This window comes from Periplaneta americana, chromosome 9 (genome assembly GCF_040183065.1).
Source record: "Periplaneta americana isolate PAMFEO1 chromosome 9, P.americana_PAMFEO1_priV1, whole genome shotgun sequence".
In the NCBI taxonomy this organism is placed as follows: domain Eukaryota; kingdom Metazoa; phylum Arthropoda; class Insecta; order Blattodea; family Blattidae; genus Periplaneta; species Periplaneta americana.
The window spans coordinates 43,199,874-43,223,547 of NC_091125.1; the positions used below are offsets into that span (position 1 = coordinate 43,199,874).

The 23,674-nt window shown below is 35.6% G+C and overlaps 1 protein-coding gene across 6 annotated transcripts in view; it reads left to right on the forward strand.

Annotated features, from left to right (window-relative positions):
* LOC138705865 (RNA-binding protein 33-like) overlaps positions 1-23,674 on the forward strand; it is a 96,233-nt gene that overhangs the window by 23,814 nt on the left and 48,745 nt on the right. For 4 of the 6 annotated variants that reach the window (XM_069834556.1, XM_069834557.1, XM_069834561.1 and 1 more), the window contains exons 5-8: positions 4,725-4,937; positions 6,724-7,089; positions 12,642-12,910; positions 19,136-19,501. In XM_069834556.1, coding sequence (XP_069690657.1) covers positions 4,725-4,937; positions 6,724-7,089; positions 12,642-12,910; positions 19,136-19,501 — 1,214 coding nt within the window. The remainder of the gene's footprint in view (positions 1-4,724; positions 4,938-6,723; positions 7,090-12,641; positions 12,911-19,135; positions 19,502-23,674) is intronic. The other 2 variants (XM_069834560.1, XM_069834558.1) reach the window with 2 other exon arrangements.

Consider the following 23,674-nt stretch of genomic DNA (forward strand, 5'->3'; position numbering starts at 1 on the left):
TAACCTGTGATGAGTTGAGACCGGGGGAGCAGTTATTATTTTATTGAGGGAGCAGTTATTATTTTATTATAGCGCTTGCTGATTGGTTAAGACGGTGGCGTGAGTTTATATTTGTACTGTGATGTGAGTTGTTCGCAGCAGTAGCGTCAGTCTGGTTGATGGACTCATTCAGGTCAGATGTGTGCCGGCAGTTGAGAATGTGTGTGTGATAGGGTACGAGCTCCTACGTAGGCTGGGGATCGAACCGGGTTCGATAAGTCTACCAGAAGCTGTATAGTCCACGGTGTTGCAGGAACCTGCGAGTGTGTTGCAGAAGATATTTGTGCGGAATTTAGCGGCGAGTTTTGGGATGTACTTGTTAGCTTGAGCTGCTTTCATTTTCCTGACTGACTTGTGTTCAGTCAACTCTGGTCAAATTCTGGTCGGTATTTTTATTTCTGTGGATCGTTTTTCTAGCTGTGATATAACTAAAAGCCTACCTCAATATACAATCAGTTCAGTGAGTTGGTTTTGGCTTATGTTTTATTTAGTTATTGCAGTAGAACGAATTTAAAGAGTATGGAATTCACAATGAAGGCACCCATTGTTGTGTGACGTTTGAGGGGTGGCCAATGTGTATGTAACGGCTATGTGTGCTGATGGTTATGTCAAGGTTGTATGACAAGATGGATGCCAGCGTGGGGAAGTACCTACCTATGTAAGGTAATTAGCTGGATTTGGTCTACGTTACACTGTTAAGAAGATATTTTCTGTGCTACGAATTTATTTTGCTTATTCAAATTAATAGTTGTGTTTAACATAGTGAGTGTGTTGTCACTTGACTACCTCGACACGTAGATTACCATCCTGATCATAACGATTCATGGCAGGGTTAGTTTATTATTTAATTGTCTTGCATTCCAACCAGCAAGATTAGACGATTAGATAAAAAGAAAGGCCGAGAGCACCTCACTAGTGTTTATATGATATTGCAGTTTCTCTGATAAATAGAAATGCCATTAGAATTTTGAAACGTTTTTTTAGACCTTTATATTTGTCCATTTCTCTATAATCTGTATGCCCTTTGAAGATTTATCGACAGATGTTGCTTTATATGCCTGAATTAACTCAAATATATGTATTCAGTGTACTCTTAAACATAATGTATACATTTTTAAATTTAACGAAATATGGGTGGGACATGTTCCCTGTAGCCCCTAAGGAATGTCTGCCTCTGATCATACTCCCTTATGATCTTATAAAACAGCTTGTTTTCCACACAAAATATTTTTCATCTGAACTTGAGGGGCACATGACTTAACAATATGCCGAATTTCCTTAGAATTATGACAAATACTCTCGAACAGTAATACTAAAAGCTCGCAAGTGGCAGCAAGAAATGACTGTGCTGCTATCTATAGGCTTGAAATGTTGATAGACTCCTTGCGGTGTGCTGGGTTACATAAGGGAAAGCAAAGAGGTGTGCATTTGATGTTAATAATAAAATGCAAAACAATATTATAATTTGAAGTCACCTTGTTCACAATATTTTTAATGAATAAGAAGTTACAAAGTTATTGGAATACAAATGAAATGACACAATTCTCGTATTTTTAAATGTAATTATGATTTAGTTGTGCATGATTTTAATGCTTTCATACATCGCTTATTTCATTTTCTAGCTACGTGGTTATTCATTTTATTTTTGATGTAACATTTATTAACACATTGGAATATTTATCAATAAAGATACTGGCACAATCACTGCTAACGAAAATGTTAACAGAGGGCATACCATTTTAATTAGCTTTTTTTACAACAATTCTAGTTTTACAAAGAACATTATCATGTTTTTAAAAACGTCAGAACATAATTTTGGCTTAGGAGATAAATATTCTTAGGTTCTTAGGGAAAACCATTGTGTAATCTTTACAACTTTTTTTTTTGTGATGTGTGTTACGCCATCGTTTGAACTATCTGAAGAAAGATTTCGACAAGTTTCGTGATTTTACCCTGCTATACACCCAACCTGCAACATAAGCTCTTGCATTTTCTTGCAATACATTTTATTCATTTGTATGCTGTATCTCCTTTCTTGAATAACAATTTGTCTTAAAAGTCTAGGGTTAGACAAATTATTTTGTCCAAATAACTATCTGAATCACTTGTTATGAAAAAACACGAATTCACTTTTTTCACAAAATATAAAATTCATATTTTTATGTTACGCATCCGAAGCTGCATCTATTTGGTTCGAAAAAGTCAAGATTCATTTTTTATACTGAGAAACTATCAAAAAATTGTGTTTTTTACGAAGAAAGTAAAGGAGATTTATGCCTGTTTATGTCTGTTCAAGCATTTGACCTATTGTTTCACAATGCATAGTTTATATTTGCTCTTCATTCTCGTTATTTTGGAAAGTGATGTACTTTAAAATGATTGAAATCATAATTAGAAATTTCTTTGTACTACGGGTTATACTTACTGTTACAGTTCATGCATAGCTTTAATTTATATTCTCGGATTAGATTAATATTTATTACAATGGAGATGTCAAAGTTGCGTGAGAAACTATATTTAATAAATGTGAGACAGTATATTTTATAATAAATTACTTAGTTTTACTGGCTTTCCACTTTATAGCAGTTCGCTTTTGAATCCTGCTTTCCAGAGCTTTCTATTCTCCCATTGTCCCTCTCCATGCCCCTCTTCACTATATATGTGTGCATTCCTTCATACCATGTCTTTCTAGCTCTTCCACGCTTTTTTCTTCCTGGCATGGTCCAGTTGAGGATACATTTAGGCCACCGTTCCTCCGCCATCCATTGTACATGTCCATACCACTGTAAAGACCTATTTTCTATTCTGTCCATAACAGTTTTATCTGCATCCATTTCTTTCCTAATATATGTGTTTCTTACATGTTGTAGTCTGGATGTCCTCATACTTCTTCACAATCCATCCATTTCTGTCGCCAACACCCTTTTCTGCATTTTTTCACTTATTGTCCAACTTTCTGAAACATATGTAAGTATGCTTTCGATTATTGTTTTTAAAATATACTATTTTGTATTTCTACTCATGTTCCTGCTCCACAAAACACAATTCAGGGATCTAATCGCTTTCCTAGCACAATTTACTCTATTAATAATATCTTTTTCACACATAACAGATTTATCAATAATGGATCCCAGGTATTTGAATTCCTCAACACATTTAATTGTGACATCATTTATCTGTAGATCTTCTGAAATTCCTCCAGTTATAATGTATTCTGTTTTGGCAATATTTATTTTCAATCCACCTGCTTCAAATGCATCCATTAATTTACGGTCTTCTTTGTCCTGTCCTATTATAACCTGGTCATCTGCATATAGTAAATTGTGCATTAACTGACCATTGATATTCACTCCCATTCCTCTGCATGACTTATTCCACTTTATCAGTATATCTTCTAGAAATATCTTAAACAGAGGTGGTGACATCCTGCATCCCTGTCTTAATCCTTTTGTTGTAATGAATTCTGGTGATAATCGATTTCCGACTTTAACACAGGCCTTACATTCATACATCCTTTTTATAAAAGTAATGAGAGCTTTAGGGATTCCAAATTGCTCTATTGACACCCAAAGTCTGTTGATAGGTATAGAATCAAAGGCCTTTTCAAGATCGATAAATACCATGTGTACTTCCTTCCCTTTGGCCACCATTTTTTCAATAATTTGTCTGATCGCAAATATGTTGTCTAAGCATGATTTACCAGTTGTAAAGCTTGCTTGATGTTCTGATATTTTATGTCATATTATTTCCTCCAATCTGATTTTAATAATGGACTTAAAATCCTACTAATTGTTGCCATGACACTAATGCCTCTATAATTTGCTGGATCTTCTTTATTCCCTTTATTTTTATATATTGCACTAATGTATGACATTTTCCAGTCTGTCGGGATTGGATCTCCCTCAATTACCTGATTAAAAAGTCTAGTTAAAATTCTTATAATATTTGGATCTCCATATTTAATTAATTCCATTGTTATCCCTCCTGGACCAGCAGCTTTTCTATTTTTAACTGTCTTCAAAATGTTCCATACCTCATCTTCGCTTATAGGTTCCTTAAAGTTGTCCTTCCCATTGTTCATTGAGATGGAATCTAAAAATTCTTTCCCGTTTTCTGTTAAAAGTGATTTAAAATAGTCCTCATAAAGTTGTGATTGTATCAGATTAAGACATTTTACTGTATTCGTGTTGCATATACTTTTAGTCGTTTTCCATGCTTGCTGACTTTGCATATCCTATAGTATGCTCAATTTCTCCACATGCTCTGTTCCACATTTATATACTAAATTAATATAATAATAATAATAATGACATTGTAAAAATGAATAATTTTGAATTAATATCGATTCATTTTATAGAAAATTAAATTTGATAAAAATAAAATTTTGTTTCATACATACTTGTTATATTTGTACTGAGAATATTGGTATAAGTGTGCTTTTCATTGCAAGGGTTTAAATATGTCTGACATGTGTAAATTGTTAATATGAAAATTCCAAAATATAAAAAAAAAAAAAAAAAAAAGTGAAAGTTGAGATTTTAAAGATTTTCTGAAAATTTTTTCAAAGGTTCAAGTCTGACTTATGGTTCTCGAAGTGTTTTGGTTCACTATATTAGTACTGAGATCCACTTTATTCTGATGTAATGTACCATGTTGTATTAAAGCTTAAAAGATTGAACTTGCAGCAGATGTAACAGACACATCTCATATCTCTCAAGAAACAAGCTATGTGGAGGGAGAAGATCCTGCAGCCAATCAAGTTGTAGCTGGGGTCGAATCAGAGGAAGAAGAAGATGATGCTGAGGAGTCGAGAGGAGATCGTTTCAAGACAGAAAGAACGACAATAGTATCCCTCAAAGGCTCCAACAAATCTTATGGAAACATTCCAGATTCACTTGGTATGCAATATAGGTTTCAATCTCTGCCTTCCATAATCTACCAGCTAATTGTTGTAATTCTCCTTCCCATTTTCTCCTTAATTGCTGTTGTTGGTATAGCATCACTAGTTAAATAGAATTTAAAATAGTCATTAAGTGTATCAAGGTACAGTGTGTTAGGCGGAATAGTTTGAAATATAAAGTTGTCATTCAGTAAAAGAATTGCATGAATACTGCAGTGACAAAGTTGTGAATAAATGCTGTTAAAACTGGAATGAATGATCTCTCGTTTTATGAACATGCATACAAGGTAAGTTCTTATTAATAATTGGAATGAAACAATGGTGAGACTGTTATTATACGACTTGGAACCCTCAAATTTCTTGAATAAAATCACCTAAATTTCTTGAGTGACAAAAGTAAAAATTCTTGGATAAAAAAGGAAAATTCTTGGGTTCTGTGATCATCTATATCTGAATTAACAAGGCTCAATATGGCAACAGGTACTGTTTACAGTTTTATTAGTATGCGAGGGTAAAAAGAAATAGTATCTTCTCATGACTAGAATGACAAACTCTATTTAATTTTAATTCAAGTATAGAATAACGGTCAAAAACCAAATATATGTTTAACCTACTCACTAATTATTATAAACAAAAATTATAAGCCTATATTAACAAACTGTTTACTTTCATAGTTATAAGATGACAAGAATTCCAAGTTTGTCATGCTAAGATTTGTTCTCCGGTCAATTAAAATGCGGATATTGTCACACAGATATTGTCGGTTCACCACCAAAGGAACGGTCAGCACTAATTTGCTTGGGTTAGCATAGCATTTTATCCATAATGGCGTGATACTTTGTTTATAGCACGAACATATTTGTGGAAAGGGTGCGGGGGAAGCACGGGGGGAATAATGGCTTTAATTTACGATTTTTTGCGAGATGCTATTAAATTTCTCGAGTAAAAGTAGAAATTCGCTTATAGAGGTAAGTTTTAAAAAATTCACGGGTACTTGAGTGTCGAAATACATGTAAATATGTTAAAACTACATAAAAACACGTTTCCCGTCATTTTGCAATGTTTTTAAATTTTCACAAGTCGCGAAATTTGAGTGTGTCTATATATGACTCATGCTCCAAGGTTGTGCTTGTCCATGGGTTCATATCTCACTTGGGCTGCATAGTTGGGGTTTTGCCAACATTTTCTTCAACCGTAAAGCGAATGTCAGATAATTCCATGGAGAATTCTCGGACTCATATCTTCACCAAGTCCACTGGTACTGAATAACTTCACAGTTTATATAATGTCGTTAAATTGTTGAAAAAAAGAGGTGCACATAAGTACAGCAATACAGCAAGTACTGTTACACGTAGAAGTCTGTGGAACTGTGAGATTTTGAATTGCAATATTCCAGTTCTTTTTCTGCCAGGTATTGACATTTACATTTATTCTTCTTTATTCATAAAAAGGAATCTTTTGTATGCAGAAAATCCGTGGGGGCCAGTAAATTTACTTACACATGTGATGGAAGCTCAATTCAGCATATTTTCTGCCTACAATCAGCGAGATTTGAACCCACAATATTTTGGTTCAATTGAAAGCATAGTAACCACTAGTCCATTGAGGACATTATAATTTAATGACATTCCTTAACAAATACACACACACACACATACACAAACATAATTACTTTTTATGTCCCAGGTTTACAAGAGACCATTTGAAATCGTGCTCTTTGAATTTCCTTTTGTTTATGTACTTAGTGGACGAGACTGCTGTCATTTATTAATTTGACTTTTCAGATAATGTTTGTGTAGAAGATGCTAAACAAATGGGTAGAAGAGATGGTGCCTGGAGAGGAGGACGCAGGGGCAGAGGTTTTGGTGCTGTTGGACGTAATGGACCACGCCCACAGTTTTTACCAGGAAATGCTTTCAATAACAATGCGAATTTCAACATTCATCCCCACCCACAACCCCAGCAGCAGCAACCGCAGCAGCAGGGATTTGCAGGACCTCGGTTTGGACCAGCAGGCTTTGTACGCCCTCCTGGTCGTGGTAATGCTAGAGGAGGGATGTATAATCGACCACCCATGAATCAACAGCAGTCCCCACACAAAATTCTCATCAACCCACATTTTCGAGGGGCAGTGCAACCACATCCTGAAGGTAGGTGTAACTAATTAATAATTATTTTCTTTGATAATTTTATGTAAAGTTACTGTAGAGTCGAATTAACTCTGTCAGTAAAGAGACATTACAAACGAGGAGTTCGTGTTCCAGCCTAGATCTCATAACATTAAGAACAGCTCCAGTATTTACTCATTTTCATACAACATTGAGTGCCAGATATATCCTGGGAGTAAAACGCAGTTAGAATGTGGACCTGAGCACATCATTTTCTAGTGCCAAAGTTCAGAAGCGTGCGAGTTCTGCCTCTTTTTGGCATTATACTGTGATGTGAATAGTAGTATTTTAGTGATGGGTAAATAAATTTACCACCAAAAAAATAATAATTAGAGCACTTCTTTCGGAAATTAATATACAGGATGGGAGGTGTTCATTGACAGCCCTTTTAAGGGACGAATCCATAGCATAATATGAATGGATAAGTTTTCTACTGTTTTATTCCTTTGCACATAGATTTCCGAGAAATAATTATTTTTCATGATGTTTTGATCCCATTATTTTCCAAAGGTACATAAAAATACATATTTTATAAACGTCTTCAGTTCTTAGTTCCAACAAATAATTTGCGTAGTGTTTCTGCTACTTTTATAGTTTAAGAGTACTGTTATTTTAATATTTTAATTATTAATAAATCAGTTTAAGTAATGGAAAGTTGGCAATGCTATTACCAAAATATAGATGTGTGCTTCATTCTATCTTTCCCTGTAGCATGTTGCCAGTGCAGAAAGATCTTTATGTTTAGTTCCTTTGGCAGGTACTACGAATTTCTTACAAAAGAGGTTTTAGCATTTTTTTTTATAAAATTATCTTGACGATTGTTGTATATATTTGTTTAATTTACTTATTTAAATGCAATTTTTAACAGCTGACATATTTAGTAAAGTGACCTTTAGTGAAACCATCAGTGTAAAAAAAATGATAAATTTAATTGTAGCTAGTAATACTGTAAATAATAACAATGAAAAAGTAGTACAAATTTTGAACTTCATCTTTTATGATTTGACGTGCTTATTGTAACTGTAAAGAATGTATTTTGAACAGTTAAACCTAAAATTTATTCTTTCTACTGCATTTTGCATGGACGGAATTACAAATTGTATTTTTTGCTGTGATTGGTTATTTGAAATTTAATAATGATGATAATCCTTGGCACTACAGCCCTTTAAGTGCTCAGATCGATCAACTGGCTTCTGACCTCATGTCCACATGCCAAAGCAGAGGTGGATAATCATCCAACCAGAATAGAGGTATTGTGTGATTAGCACAGTGATCCCCCCCCCCCCCCCCAGTCGTTATGGCTGATTTTCATAATCTGATTTTGTTACCTATCATAATTCCCCAAGCACATCACAATACTGGGTAGCACCATACACTGGCAAAATTTCATGAGAACATTTCCTTACCCATCAGGTCTTGAGTCAGCGTGCATTCTGTAACGTGAGTCCCAGGCAGGATCCCTTAGACCATGACACCATGGTGTGGGACTATTTGAAACTTAGGCCTGGTTGAAAGTAACAGGAGTTGATGAAATCCCCGTTGAATTACTGCAATGTTTTGATCAAGACAAGAAGGAAATTTTATCATTATGCAAAAAAATATATGGGAAAGGCGAATGGCTTGAGGATTTCATTCATGAGACAGGGTTGCTGCCAATAGTGAAGAAAAATAATGGCAAGAAATGTAATGAGTTTAGGACTGTCAGCCTGGCATCACACTTATGGCGAAGTGCATCAACCTCTGTTAAAAACGCAATAATCATAGGTTACAAAACGACGATTAAACAGTAACCATGGTTAAAATGTAATTTCTGTGCACCATTCATAAAACTGACACCTCAACCAGAATAAAGTCTATGATGGTTTCTACAAAATGACTAAAGGAAAGCATCTATTCCTCTGCAACGATAATAGTTAACATCTAAAAACGACTGCACTTACTCTGTTCTACATTGAAACGAATATGTCCTATATTTTCGCGTTGCATTTGTTTGCCTTTGGGCACTGTTATGTTTGCAAGTTACATTGTTTTGCAGTGCTGTTAGGTTAAAATCGTACAAAATGGAAAATTAAATACAAAAATGATTATATCCCAATGTGAGCTTGAAGTATTGATAGACTTAATTATGATATTTAAATATATTATATATTGTAACTTTTTATTCAAAACAATAATGTAATTTTATTCTCACAACAATAATCACTTTCTACAATTTAAATTAACCACTCCCGTCAACAATGGGATTTCCACTCCACACAGCAACACAGTATTCGTTATTGCACTCCACAAACGACAATGGCAATTGACTTGGATTATTGCGAACAACAATGTACTCCTAATCTTAACTAATGTTCACAAAGCACTATTTACAACACAAAACTGTCAGTTCTCAGTTCACAGTTCGTTTGCCTTGGCTAGTTCTTCTAGCTCAGTCACTCAAGTCCACAGTATCTCGAACCCAAGACCTTCAGAGACAGTCCACTGAACTTCGAACTCAGGTCCCCCAACTGCGGTCCACTGCACTCGAACTCAGGACAGTCCACTGGACGCTCACACAGCTGTGGACACACTCAAGTCGAACTCCGGTCTCGAAGCTGGCTTCACTGCTACACAAGACTGCCTGGCTTGCTGTCCAAAAACTAGCAACAACTGTCACTACTCTCTTCGAAGGCTGCTCGCTTTTTATAAGTTAAGCCATACTTTCCAGAAACTACGATTTCGGGATCATTCTCGTTACAACAATCAGTTCGCCTGGCTTCCAGCTTCCCCCCTTTTCCTCGCACCACACAGCGTGCCATCGTTCCCCTTACGTCTGTCCCCTCCAGACCCGAGCGGCTGCGGCCCTCTTTGCTGTGTCGCTCACTTTCTCGTGCGCCCCACCCTCTGTGGGATGCGATCGACTCTCAGCTGTCACAATATGAAAAAGATGGAATATTCCATAAAGGAAAAGGATGAAGAAGACTAGCACGAATGTGTATTTGATCCAGGACCCCATTTATACCAGGGAACTGTGCATTATCCTAAGATCCATCTATAACCTCTCTTCGTTCAGCCAGTGACATAGAAAAAGAGATACTCTAGTGTTCCCTCTTAAAATACAGAAAATATCAGTTGCATAGAATCATAATATAAGCAGCTGATCCATAGGAGAAATACGACTGGATGATAATAGAAAGAACAAAAATAAAGTGCGGAAGATATGCTGATGATGTAGCTTGTTAGCAGAAGAGGAGACGATGATAAGGGATATGATGCTGGAGCTAAGTGACAATATGAGCAGTGTGGGATGAAGGTAAATGCAAACAAAACGGAGACCATGGTTATCAGAAGAAAAATAAGGAGATAAACGTGCATATTCAAAATGAGATAGTAGAACAGGTGGATGGCTTCAAATAACTGGAGCCGCTGCTAGGAAATCAAAAGAAAGACAGTAATGGTAAAGGAAGCTCTTAATAGAAAAAGAAGCGTTTTCTGCACACCCTTGGAAAAAGAACATAGGAAGATACCAGTGAAGTGCTTTATGTGGAGTGTAGCATTATATTGGTCATAAACATGGACATTACGACGAAGTTAAGAGAAACAACTGAAATTATTTGAAATGTGAATATGGAGGAGAATGGAGTGTGTGAAATGGACAGACGAAATAAGAAAAGATGCTGTGCTAGAAAGAGTGGGTGAACAGGAAGAGAAAAAGAAATTTGCTGGATCACTGACTAAGAAGAAACTACTTACTGAAAGATGCACTGGAAGACATGGAGAACAGGAGGAAAGTCTGGGACAGAAGAAGATATTAGGTGATATAGAACATTAAGATACATGATATGTGGAGACCAAGAGGAAGACAGAAAATATGAAAGATTGGAGAATGCTGGGTTTGCAGTAAAGGATCTGTCTTTGGGCAAAAACTGTGAATGAATTAAACTTAACCTGTTAGCATAAATCTAGAAAATGCGACAGACTTACAAATGTTCAAAATGACGCATCAGAAGTTCGTATTATAGCAGCTTGCAATGCAGTTTCTTCTTTCAGTGAACCCTCTTGCTGGATGTCGGATGTTGCAATGTTGCAAGAGTCTATCTAAATTTTGTTCAGTGGAACACAGCTGTTTACATTATCATGTAAAATATTTGTGTGTGATTCTAATGAACAAACTCACTGAAAACCATCTCGAAATCCTCCAGTGTTCTAACACACCCATCAGAATGTATTGTGAAATCCTGCTCCAAAATACCCATAAAAATCATGTCCTCCAATTTCGAAAAACTTGACCATGATTTTGCCAATTGATGGAACACTATGTAGTGATTATATGATATCATCTTAGTGATTGTTGCTTAGACTTATATAAACTCCAAGTAATGAAACTGTGTCTCATTGCCGGTCACATTTTTTAAAAAGAACTGCTTCTTGTCCATCTCGTAATGGTGCATTAGATCAAAAACTGTGGTATATAATGGCCCTCATAGTGTCTTTTCCTGTTGAGAGTATGGAGCATATGTCGGATTGTCACAAATTGTGCAGGTGTTCTGCATAATTATTGCAGACCATTGTATGTCAGTACAATTTGTCCTTTTAGTTTCGTAACAGCATCTTCAACAATGTCAGACAGTGCCATTTCCACTGTTGCATCTCCATAAATAAGTGTTAATATATAAAAATTAGCTTCTTACCTTCCAGAGATGGGAATTTAATAATACTTTGTTGTTTTAGCCATATGTACATCAATTGTCAACCAGTTTTAATACATGTGCTAGCATTTGTGTAGCCTACTGTAAAAGCTATCATTGCAGGAAAATGAACATTTTGAGTAATTCTGCGAATGTAAGATTTAAGAGAAAAAAAATGAACTTTTTTTTACTATCGGCTTTAGTTTACAAGTGATTTCACATTTTACTGTTTTGTCATAATTTCACCTTTGCTAGCTAATCTCTGAATGTTGCAAGGTCATTAAAGCATTATGATAATTCTTTACTGAAAGTAAAAAAAAAAAAAAAACTTTCAATGAAATACTGCAAACTGCAGTGGCTCCTTATTATTGGTTAGATATTCATTTTAAGTATGACGATAATGGAGCAGGGGTTAGATGAGATTGATATACAAAACCAAAATACTTTGAGAAAATTTCCTTTGCTCTGTTTTTTTTTTTTTTTTTGCTGGATATCAAACTCTAATCCTAACCATATAATAACACAGTTAGCTAACTGGCTACTTGAGGAAAGGGGGAAGAGAGTCCTTTATTTGGAGATAGGAGTAGACAGGGTCATCATCAAACAGCAAATGGAACTATTTGTATATATCATTAATATGTGATTCGTCACAGCCACAAAGTTTCCATCATTTCCTTAGATCAAGACTAAAGTAACTGGAAAGTAATTGCATAATGTTGCGTGATAATTTAAAAGAATTACCAGGTACTGCTATAGCTGCAAGTACAGAGTATTTTTGTTATGTAGTTTACACTTGAAATAGGATAATAAAATATTGATGATGGTGTCATGAATATCAAAAGATGTATTTTGTAATTTAATGTGCAGCAAGACTGATCTGGGACACAGAGGTTCCAGGGAACCAGACACCTCTACCACCCCCTCATACACCACAAGGAGATGGTTTACTGCCGTTTCCATCAAATATACAGACTTTGGATCCTCCTTACCATTCCACACCTCAGGGTGGAGGATATCCAGTTCAGCAGTTCCAGCCTCCACCACAACATGAGCCTCATTCTGTGGCTCCACCACCTCGCTATGACTCACCCTCACAGCAGGGAGGCTACTATCCTCAAGAGCAGTCATATCCCACCGTAAGTTCAGTAATTAAAACACAAATTCTGAGTATGTTTTACTCTGTAATCGAACATTTTTGGTGCTTTTCTTCTTGATAGTGAACCATTACCAACTTATCTTCGCAACATGATTAAGAATTTAAATAAAGGTATGTGTGATGAAAGAGTAATAGAACGGAGAAAAATTCTCTCCGGCACCGGGATTTGAACGCAGGTTTTCAGCTCTACATGCTGATGCACGTAGAGCTGAAAACCCTGGTTCAAATCCCGGTGCCGGAGAGAATTTTTCTCTGTTCCATTATTCTTTCATAGTATGATGACACAGAATATCTGCATGGAAATATCATATGTACTTCAGTACATTAAAATAATATAAAGGTATGTATGTTTAATCAATTGGTTGGATCCTCTTAAGTGACACCAAAAAGACATCACTTATGCGGCAACTTAGCCAGGAGATAATGGGGTGGGGTGGCCAGTTCCTTTCTCCCTCCATTGCTTACAGTGCTGACTAGTAGTAACATATTTCACTAATAAGACTGAAGATGTATGCAACATTTGTTCTTCCTCTGACACATACCGTTATGTGAGATATATTACCTGATAATAGATGTATCAGCCAGAACCTCAATCAGTGGTAAACTAAAGGTAATATACTTACTTACTTACTGGCTTTTAAGGAACCCAGAGGTTCATTGCTGCCCTCACATAAGCCCGCCATTGGTCCCTATCCTGAGCAAGATTAATCCAGTCTCTTCCATCATATCCTACCTCCCTCAAATCCATTTTAATATCATCTTCCCATCTTCGTCTCGGCCTCCCCAAAGGTCTTTTGCCGTCCGGCCTCCCAACTAACACTCTATATGCATTTCTGGTATTCGCCCATATGTGCTACATGTCCTGCCCATCTCAAACGTCTGGATTTTATTTTTCTAATTATGTCAGGTGAAGTATACAATGCGTGCAGCTCTGTGTTGTGTAACTTTCTCCATTCTCCTGTAACTTCATCCCTCTTAGCCCCAAATATTTTCCTAAGAACCTTATTCTCAAACACCCTTAATCTCTGTTCCTCTCTCAAAGTGAGAGTCCAAGTTTCACAATCATACAGAACAACCAGTAATATAACTGTTTTATAAATTCTAACTTTCAGATTTTTTGACAGAAGACTAGATGACAAAACCTTCTCAACCGAATAATAACACGCATTTCCCATATTTATTCTGTGTTTAATTTCCTCCCGAGTGTCATTTATATTTGTTACTGTTGCTCCAAGATATTTGAATTTTTCCACCTCTTCAAAGGATAAATCTCTAATTTTTATAGTTCCATTTCGTACTATATTCTGGTCACGAGACATAATCATATACTTAGTCTTTTCGGGATTTACTTGCTTCAACTAGAATTTCCGCGTTTCCCCTAATCGTTTGTGAATTTTCTCCTAACATATTCACGTCATCCGCATAAACAAGAAGCTGATGTAACCCGTTCAAAAGGTAATATACTACAAAAATTAACTCATCCAGGATGAAATCTAATTGTATAGAACTCAAGTAATTTTTCAAGAATCACTGCTTCTCAAATTCTGTTCAATCTTTCCATTGATTTTATTCCTAAGAAACTGATAGAAAATAGATTACTGAAGCATTTGGCTTCCAAGTCATTACTGAATTATGAAAACTTACATTATGGGCATTTGCTGATGACTTGGTTTATCATCATACATGAACTTGTCATGATGGTGGTCTCTATACTATAAATTAGAAAATAACTCAAATTTTATAGCTAAACTTTTGTTGGAAATTTTCATACATGAATTGAGACCAAAGTTATTTTTAACACATCAGAAATCCCGATTTTTCAAACTATCGAGTAAATATGTATAACAAAAAACGTGATGTATTACGAACATTTCACTGTCGTTTTCGTGTTCAGCACGTACAAATTAGTTAAAATCAGCCTATTTTATTTGTGTTATGGGGGAAAAAAGAAGTCCAAATTTGTTGACTAATGTAATTAAAAGAAATAAAATTTTTTATACGGTACTGTATTTACTTACTTACTTACTTACAAATGGCTTTTAAGGAACCCGAAGGTTCATTGCCGCCCTCACATAAGCCCGCCAGCGGTCCCTATCCTGTGCAAGATCAATCCAGTCTCTATCATCATACCCCACCTCCCTCAGATCCATTTTAATATTATCCTCCCATCTACGTCTCGGCCTCCCTAAAGGTCTTTTTCCCTCCGGTCTCCCAACTAACACTCTATATGCATTTCTGGATTCGCCCATACGTGCTACATGCCCTGCCCATCTCAAACGTCTGGATTTAATGTTCCTAATTATGTCAGGTGAAGAATACAATGCGTGCAGTTCTGTGTTGTGTAACTTTCTCCATTCTCCTGTAACTTCATCCCGCTTAGCCCCAAATATTTTCCTTAGCACCTTATTCTCAAACACCCTGAACCTATGTTCCTCTCTCAGAGTGAGAGTCCAAGTTTCACAACCATACAGAAGAACCGGTAATATAACTGTTTTATAAATTCTAACTTTCAGATTTTTCGACAGCAGACTGGATGATAAGAGCTTCTCAACCGAATAATAACACGCATTTCCCATATTTATTCTGCGTTTAATTTCCTCCCGAGTGTCATTTATATTTGTTACTGTTGCTCCAAGATGTTTGAATTTTTCCACCTCTTCGAAGGATAAATCTCCAATTTTTATATTTCCATTTCGTACAATATTCTGGTCACGAGACATAATCATATACTTTGTCTTTTCGGGATTTACTTCCAAACCGATCGCTCTACTTGCTTCAAGTAAAATTTCCGTGTTTTCCCTAATCGTTTGTGTATTTTCTCCTAACATATTCACGTCATCCGCATAGACAAGAAGCTGATGTAACCCGTTCAATTCCAAACCCTGCCTGTTATCCTGAACTTTCCTAATGGCATATTCTAGAGCGAAGTTAAAAAGTAAAGGTGATAGTGCATCTCCTTGCTTTAGCCCGCAGTGAATTGGAAAAGCATCAGATAGAAACTGACCTATACGGACTCTGCTGTACGTTTCACTGAGACACATTTTAATTAATCGAACTAGTTTCTTGGGAATACCAAATTCAATAAGAATATCATATAATACTTCCCTCTTAACCGAGTCATAAGCCTTTTTGAAATCTATGAATAACTGATGTACTGTACCCTTATACTCCCATTTTTTCTCCATTATCTGTCGAATACAAAAAATCTGATCAATAGTCGATCTATTACGCCGAAAACCGCACTGATGATCCCCAATAATTTCATCTACGTACGGAGTTAATCTTCTCAAAAGAATATTGGACAAAATTTTGTACGACGTCAACAAAAGTGATATTCCTCGAAAGTTACCACAGTTGGTTTTGTCCCCCTTTTTAAAAATAGGTACAATTATGGACTCCTTCCATTGTTTTGGTACAATTTCCTTTTCCCAAATAGCAAGTACAAGTTTATAAATTTCGCTATATAATGCACTCCCACCCTCTTGTATTAATTCTGCTGGAATTTGATCGATACCTGGAGACTTGTACTTTTTCAGATTTTCTATCGCAATTTCGACTTCTGTAAGCGTGGGTTCGGGTATAAATGGCTCAGCAGTTTGTATTTCAATTTCGTCCCGATCATTTCTATTTGGCCTATGTACATTTAGTAGTTGCGCAAAATAGTTTTTCCATCTGTTTAGGATTGATGGAGAGTCTGCAAGCAAGTCACCATTCTCATCCTTGATAACGTTTACCCTTGGCTGATATCCGTTCTTAAATTCCTTTATACCCTTATATAAATCTCGAATGTTTTTATTCTTACTATTTGTTTCTACCTCATTCAGTTTTTCCTTCAAGTAACCTCTCTTTTTATTCCTAAGTGTACGACTTGCTTCCCGTCTTTCATTGAAATAATTATCTCTCTTCTCCTCAACTGGATCCTGTAAGAATTTCAATTTTGCCTGTTTCCTTCTTTCTACTACCATGCAACAATCTTCATCAAACCACGGTTTCTTTTTCTTAGTTTCATAATAACCTATGCTCTGCTCAGCTGCAATTTTGATACTATCTCTGATATTTTCCCACACGCTATTAACATCTAATTCTTTCTCAACTTCGTCGGAACTTTCTAAAGTGGCAAACCTATTCGAAATTTCGACCTGATAATTTTGCTTAGCTTCCTCGTCCTTTAATTTCAAAATATTGAATTTAGTAATATTAACTTGTTGCTCTACTCGCTTGGCTACTGATAATCTTTCTCTTAATTCTCCAATCACCAAATAATGGTCAGAATTACAGTCTGCACCCCTGAAAGTTCGAATATCTACTATACTAGTATGTCTCCGTTTATCTATCAAGATGTGATCTATTTGGTTGTGTGTCAATCCATCTGGAGAAGTCCAAGTATATTTATGTATATCCTTATGGGGGAATGTTGTACTTTTGACAATTAAATTTTTCGATGTGGCAAAGTTGACTAATCTAACTCCATTGTCACTACTAATTGCGTGTAGGCTCTCTTTTCCAATAGTTGGTCTAAAAATATCCTCCCGTCCTACTTTAGCATTGAAATCCCCCAATAAAATTTTCATGTGATATCTAGGGAACTGATCAAAAGTATGTTCCAATTCCTCATAGAAGCTATTCTTTATATGGTCGTCTTTCTCTTCTGTAGGGGCGTGAGCATTTATAACTATGATGTCGCACCATCTACCCTTAAGTACTAAATATGATAACCTGTCACTGATAAATTCGACCTTTTTTACTGCTGATTTTATTCTTTTATGAACAAAGAATCCTGTTCCTAATTGGTGATTATTGTTTCCTTCCCCATAATACAACAAGTAATCTCCTATTTGTGATATGCCATTCCCATCTAACCTAACCTCTTGTACTCCTACGAAGTCTATTCTATATCTAGCTAGTTCTTTTGCTACTAATGTTACCCCTCCTGTTCTATAAAGACTAGTTACGTTCCAAGTGCCAAATCTCAAATCCTTATTCCTTTGCTGTGGTCGTGCCAGAGAATCAGTCCTATTCCGAGGCTTATTATAGGGATACGTAACAAGCTGTTTTTTACGGTGATGGGTTGTTAGCCCTTCGCCCAACCCCCAAGCTGGAGGACCACCCCTTATCGGCTGTCCACGACTGCTTATTCAATATATTCGCAGCTACCCTCCATATCTGGAAGCCGTCTCCTCTATCCGCAACCTGAGGACGCGCCATGCCGTGGTGATAGGGACCCACAATACATGGATACGGTACTGTATATCTATAATATTTTTGACTACATGCATTATGACACACATATATATTTTTCTAGCAGTAAAATTTTTTATATTATGAAACGAAATATTTTTTTAATTATGCCAATAATTTTAAGACATAAAAGCAGTAAGCTTATCATCTTCTTACCTTGAAAATACCGGACACTTTCTTTAATATCAGTCTTATTGGCAGATTTTGCGCTTGTTGGGAAGTGTAGCAATGAGCTAGTACTATCCTTGTCACTTGCCATACTTGTAATAAATATGATAAGCAAATTCTTCTGTAGCATTGAATATGCATAACATACTATAGCAGCAGTTTACAACATGTGGTCTGCGTATTCGAGTCCCTGGAACCAAGGTGTTTTCAAACGGTATTTTTAGCTGAGCTTAACTTCATTACATTCTCTGATTTCTGTTATGCTGAAATACTTTTTATCTCGAACTTTTGAGACAAAAGTGTTTAATGGGAATGAGTTCGCCTGAGGGACTTTTCTTGATTTCAAGTCTTACATACCTATCCAATATTTTTAGCTTTTTTTTAAATTGTGTTTACCGTTTAGGATAAGACTGAAGCAACAATAAAGAAATTGAAGGAAGGTTCTGATGATAAGCAGTAGTTTTGTTTGATTTCTTCTTCTTCTTCTTTTTCTTCAGTTTGATATACTGTAGATTCATTTCAATGTTAGTCTGAGCGGAAAGCATTCCACTAGAAATTGTAATAAATGAGAAATGTATGTTCCATGAGAATTAAAAGAAACTTGGTTAAATATTTTTGCGTTACTTTCATAATTTTAATGACTGAAATTTTTTAGAATTTTAGGAAAGGTTGCCAATTTGTTTTGCGTACTTTATACCAAAAAATAAATTTTTGTTAAGGTATTATACACTTTGCAGGGAGGTAATGAGAACGTGAAAATAGAAAAGTAAAGTAATTTTTGTATTGTTGAACGTTTCAGGAGCAGCATAATGTCCCCCACTGGCAAGAAAACTGTGAGCCTCCACAGCAAGTAGGCAATGAGATGTACACTCAACCTAGCACCATTCCCATGGGCATGGAAGGAAACAATCTTCCTGTGGCACACCATGAAGCCATGTTCCATCACCCCAATCATGCTATGGGAGATCCTGGAATGAATCATGGACAACCTTCAGGAATGTATGGAGGTGGAATGGTGCAGTATGAATCAGTGCCACAGCAACAGACCATATTTCATGATGAGGGAAGCTATCCCCCTTCATCTTTGCCAACACATCCACACTTTCAGCCACCACAGCCTCCACCATTGTCTCCAAGTAGTCATCGTCTTCCACCACCTATGATGGTAAGTTATTTTAGATCATTATTTATTTATTTATTTGAATTCGACAAAATTTAGGATCCGTCCCACCTCTAGCTTGTAACAGTAAGAAAACGGTGCGGACACTAAGAGGAAGGAAAAAAATAGGAAATGTTGAAGAATGATATGTTTGCAATGAAAGATCTGCCTTTGGGAAGAAAACTATGAATGAAGAAATTACAGTGGCGGAAAATGGTGTTGTTGTACTCCAGAAAACTACCTTTTCAACTCTTACATTAGAAAAAAAACTTTAAATAAAAGTTCTTGGGGGTCCTTTTCCACTTTTAAAATGTTTGGGACCAATTATGTAAGACTAAATCGCTTTGTAGAGTGTTCGAACCTCAAATTTATGAAAGAAATAACTGGATCATTGGATGTAAAGTCACAAGCAAATTGTTATGTTTTCCGTATTTACTCTCTGCTAAGAGAGTGATGCCATTTGGTTGAAAACAAGGGTGTGTGATTTAAATAATCTAACACAAACAATAATTGAAAAAACACGAAGAATCTATGGTTCAAAGAATTCAACTCTGGATCTATCAATGCTTGAAAAAAAGATATCAGGGAAGAACTCGACACTGTTCAGGAGGAATACTGAAAGGCATAATGACGTGGTGATAAAAAAGCATCATCATTAAAGTCTTGCTGAAGCGTCCCAATGGTCTCAGCTGCAGTTTTCCCTAACAGAAAACAAAATTTCACACACACTCTTTGTTCCTTGAGGTCGGCCATCTCACTAATCGCCACGGTTGAAACAGGAACACAAACAACACAGCACCACAAACAAACCACTTAACTCAGACTGATGCCAGCTCACTAACGGTCATGGGAGATCCCAAACTAACACCACCTAACAGCACAACTCGTAACTACAAAGCATGCGTGCACAGCAGTTCGGTTTCGGTTACTTTTGGGTCCACCCTCGTAATGTAACAGCATTACTTTTTCGTGAACATGAACATGTTCCCAAATAAAAAATAATTTTGAGACTATTGAGTATTCATTATGTGAACCCCCAACATCAAATCTCACGAGCCGCCACTGGTTGATATCAAATTTTCTCAATACCAATACAAAACCTGACAGTACTGTCTGTATACATTTTCCTGACTACTTGTTTTTGTCTTTAATATTGTAATTCCAGTGAAATCGGAAGTTACAAACAGTCCTCATTATAATCTTGCATGTTCTCTCTAAAAATATTAGAGGAAATAGTTTTCTTAAGTTTTCATGGTACAGTTATAAAAATATTTTTCACATACCGAATGTCTTAGGAGAATTAATTTTTTTAAAGGGATCTCAGAGTACTTCCTTTGTACTTAATAAACAAGTATTTTAGAAGATTATCATCATTCCTTAAAAAAAAAAGTTGCAATATGTATCTCAACTGATGTCATACATAATAGAATTTTGATTATGTAATTTCTGGCTGTCGTTATTTCTTAATCATCTTCCTTTGTTAACATTCAGGCAGGATGTCTAAAATTTGCTGATACTAAACATCTCTGTTGAGTAATTTTGAATGTTATTAATCATATGATAGACTGCATGAAATCACGTTGAGGCATAGTTATCAATAAAATCCTTATGCAGGCAGCAGTGTAATTTTATTTTAGAGAAAATGACTGAAGGAAAACATTACAAATATGAAAATGCTAATGGGCTCAAAAAATGTTATTTTCTGGTAAATTCAATTCAATTTATTATCTTTTATTAATAATTGATAAAAATTCGCTCCGGCATTGGGGATCAAAACCAGGACCCTCAATTCTATGCACTGAGCATTCTACCACTGAGCTATGCCTGGGCACCATCCGCAGCACTGGATCGAACTTCCCTCCTTTGATTTTTCCCTTTTTTGGACTACTCCATGTTTCGACATTATACTGTTACTAGTGGCTTATAGCAGTAAGTGCTGCTTGATAGAGATTGAAAACCACAATAAAATGCTGCTACTTATGATGAAGATGATGATGATTATTATCATAATAATGGTAATAAATAATAATAATAATAATAATAATAATAATAATAATAATAATAATAGATGTTTGAATACAAAGTTAAAATAGTCTCTAGCTTCTCCGAGTTATTCTTAGGATGCAGATAGGATGTTATTGTAGAAAAACTGCTACTGATGCTAATGGTAGAGTCTTAATACTTCAGAATAAACCATATTTTTGGTATAATAGCATAATGTCCGGCAAACTGTCCCTGTTGTGATGTTGTAACCATTTTTAATTTCACATCTTTTGCTGCTTTCCCTCTGCTGAAGGCAACATATAACTGTCCATGACTGAAGATGCATCTAGATAAATAAATTCCTAATTTATTCAATGAATAGCCGCCCAGAACACGGTTGTAACCCTCATTTCTCATAAGTTGACTTTTACGTGAATAATGGTTGTTAATGATGTGCTATATATAAAATGCTTGTACTCGTATTAAAATCAGCACACATGTCTGAATGTCAATCTTGCTCTAAAAAATTAAAAGTATATGTCAGTACAATGTGTTTTTCCCCATTTTTTTTTAAGAATTTCGTATTTGCTGGTTACAACCTTGTTCTATGCGGCTATTCAAATGTTTGCGCCCTTGTGCTTTATTTATAGTCATTGCAAAAGCAACCCGTACAGGAAATTGTTTTTGTTTAAATGAGAAGGGAAGGTTAGTGTCAGTTGTTAGTAAATCAATTCTTTGACCTCTAGCTGTCCCTGTTAGTATTTCTAGTTTCAACAGATTGTCAACCATTCCTCCTACAATCATTCTAATATTATTAACCAGTCCAAAACCCATATTCATATTTTGGATAAGCATGACAGTTGCACCATTTTTTAAGTGCAGTATATGAAGAGACATACCAGCCGGTGTAATAAAATTTAAATACTCTATTATCATATTGTTCATTGAAGTATTGTCGTCAATTTGTAAAATATCAATGCTATAGGAATTTTTGGACTCCCCATTTATTAGCTGCAGAACTTCTTCGTTAATTTGTATACAATCATCATTCAAAGGACATACAATTGCTTTGTCATAGTGAGAGGAATTGCAGTTTTCTACGAAGTACCAAAACATCTTATATAAGAGAATCATTGCTTATAAAATTGTCAGGAATTCTTATCAAGTCATTTCCTAATTCGCTTGAAATTTCATTATTACCTACCTTCAAGATCCATGATGCAAATTCATTCTCTGTTGGTTCTGTTTGCATGTTAGTAGTTAAATGTATTATATTTGTTTTTAGCCAAATCCTAGATGATAGTATTGAAGACTCAATTATTCTAGATCTTAGATCTTAGTACTACAGGTAAAACTTGTCTGGAGACACCTCCAAATATGACTACTTTTCCTCTCAATTCCTTGTCACACATCATGAGGTCTCTCAATAAGTGGTCTAGCAATCGACAGCAAGAGCAGGAATCATATTATATGCTTCATCTATAATAATAACAGTAACTTTACGGAAAATATCAGCGTCGGAACTGTTAACTTTTATAGAGGACACTGATATTTCTGTTAAGGGAACAGGTAATCCAGAAGTTTTGTGAACGATTTTACCATCAGGTAATAACAATGCTGCGATGCCAGTCCATGCAGCAGCTAAAGCCACTTCTCCTCTACTTCATATCAGATACAGTATATATGAATATACAAAGCCGCATCCTCTTGGGATTTTAAGAAATAAATATTATTGCTGTGCGACCCAGAAATTGCACTTAGTATTTCATTAACTATATTTTTTTGTTCGAAGTTTAATATTGTATACATCTGACTCGTCTGTTCTTGAAAGTCTTGAATAGAGCTGATCATAGGATTACTTGGGACAGGCAACGAAGTGCTCAATTCACAATGTAACAATACTATTACTTTTTACAACACCAGATAAAAAACACACATAATATATTTAAACACAAGAAAAAATATGTGACAGTTGAAAGGTGAACAAACCATTATTATCGAGGTTTTGAAAAGCATGATATTGTGACGTCAACATCTGGCATGTACGAAAAGCTTCAATAAGTACATTTCAGATTGTTTTAAGTAAACTCGATGTTTTATTATTTGAAATTTCATTATTTGAACCTTAGCCTTTTCCATACACAAAGCCCGACATTACTGACACCATTCATAATCTTCAAAAAGCCTAACACAGCT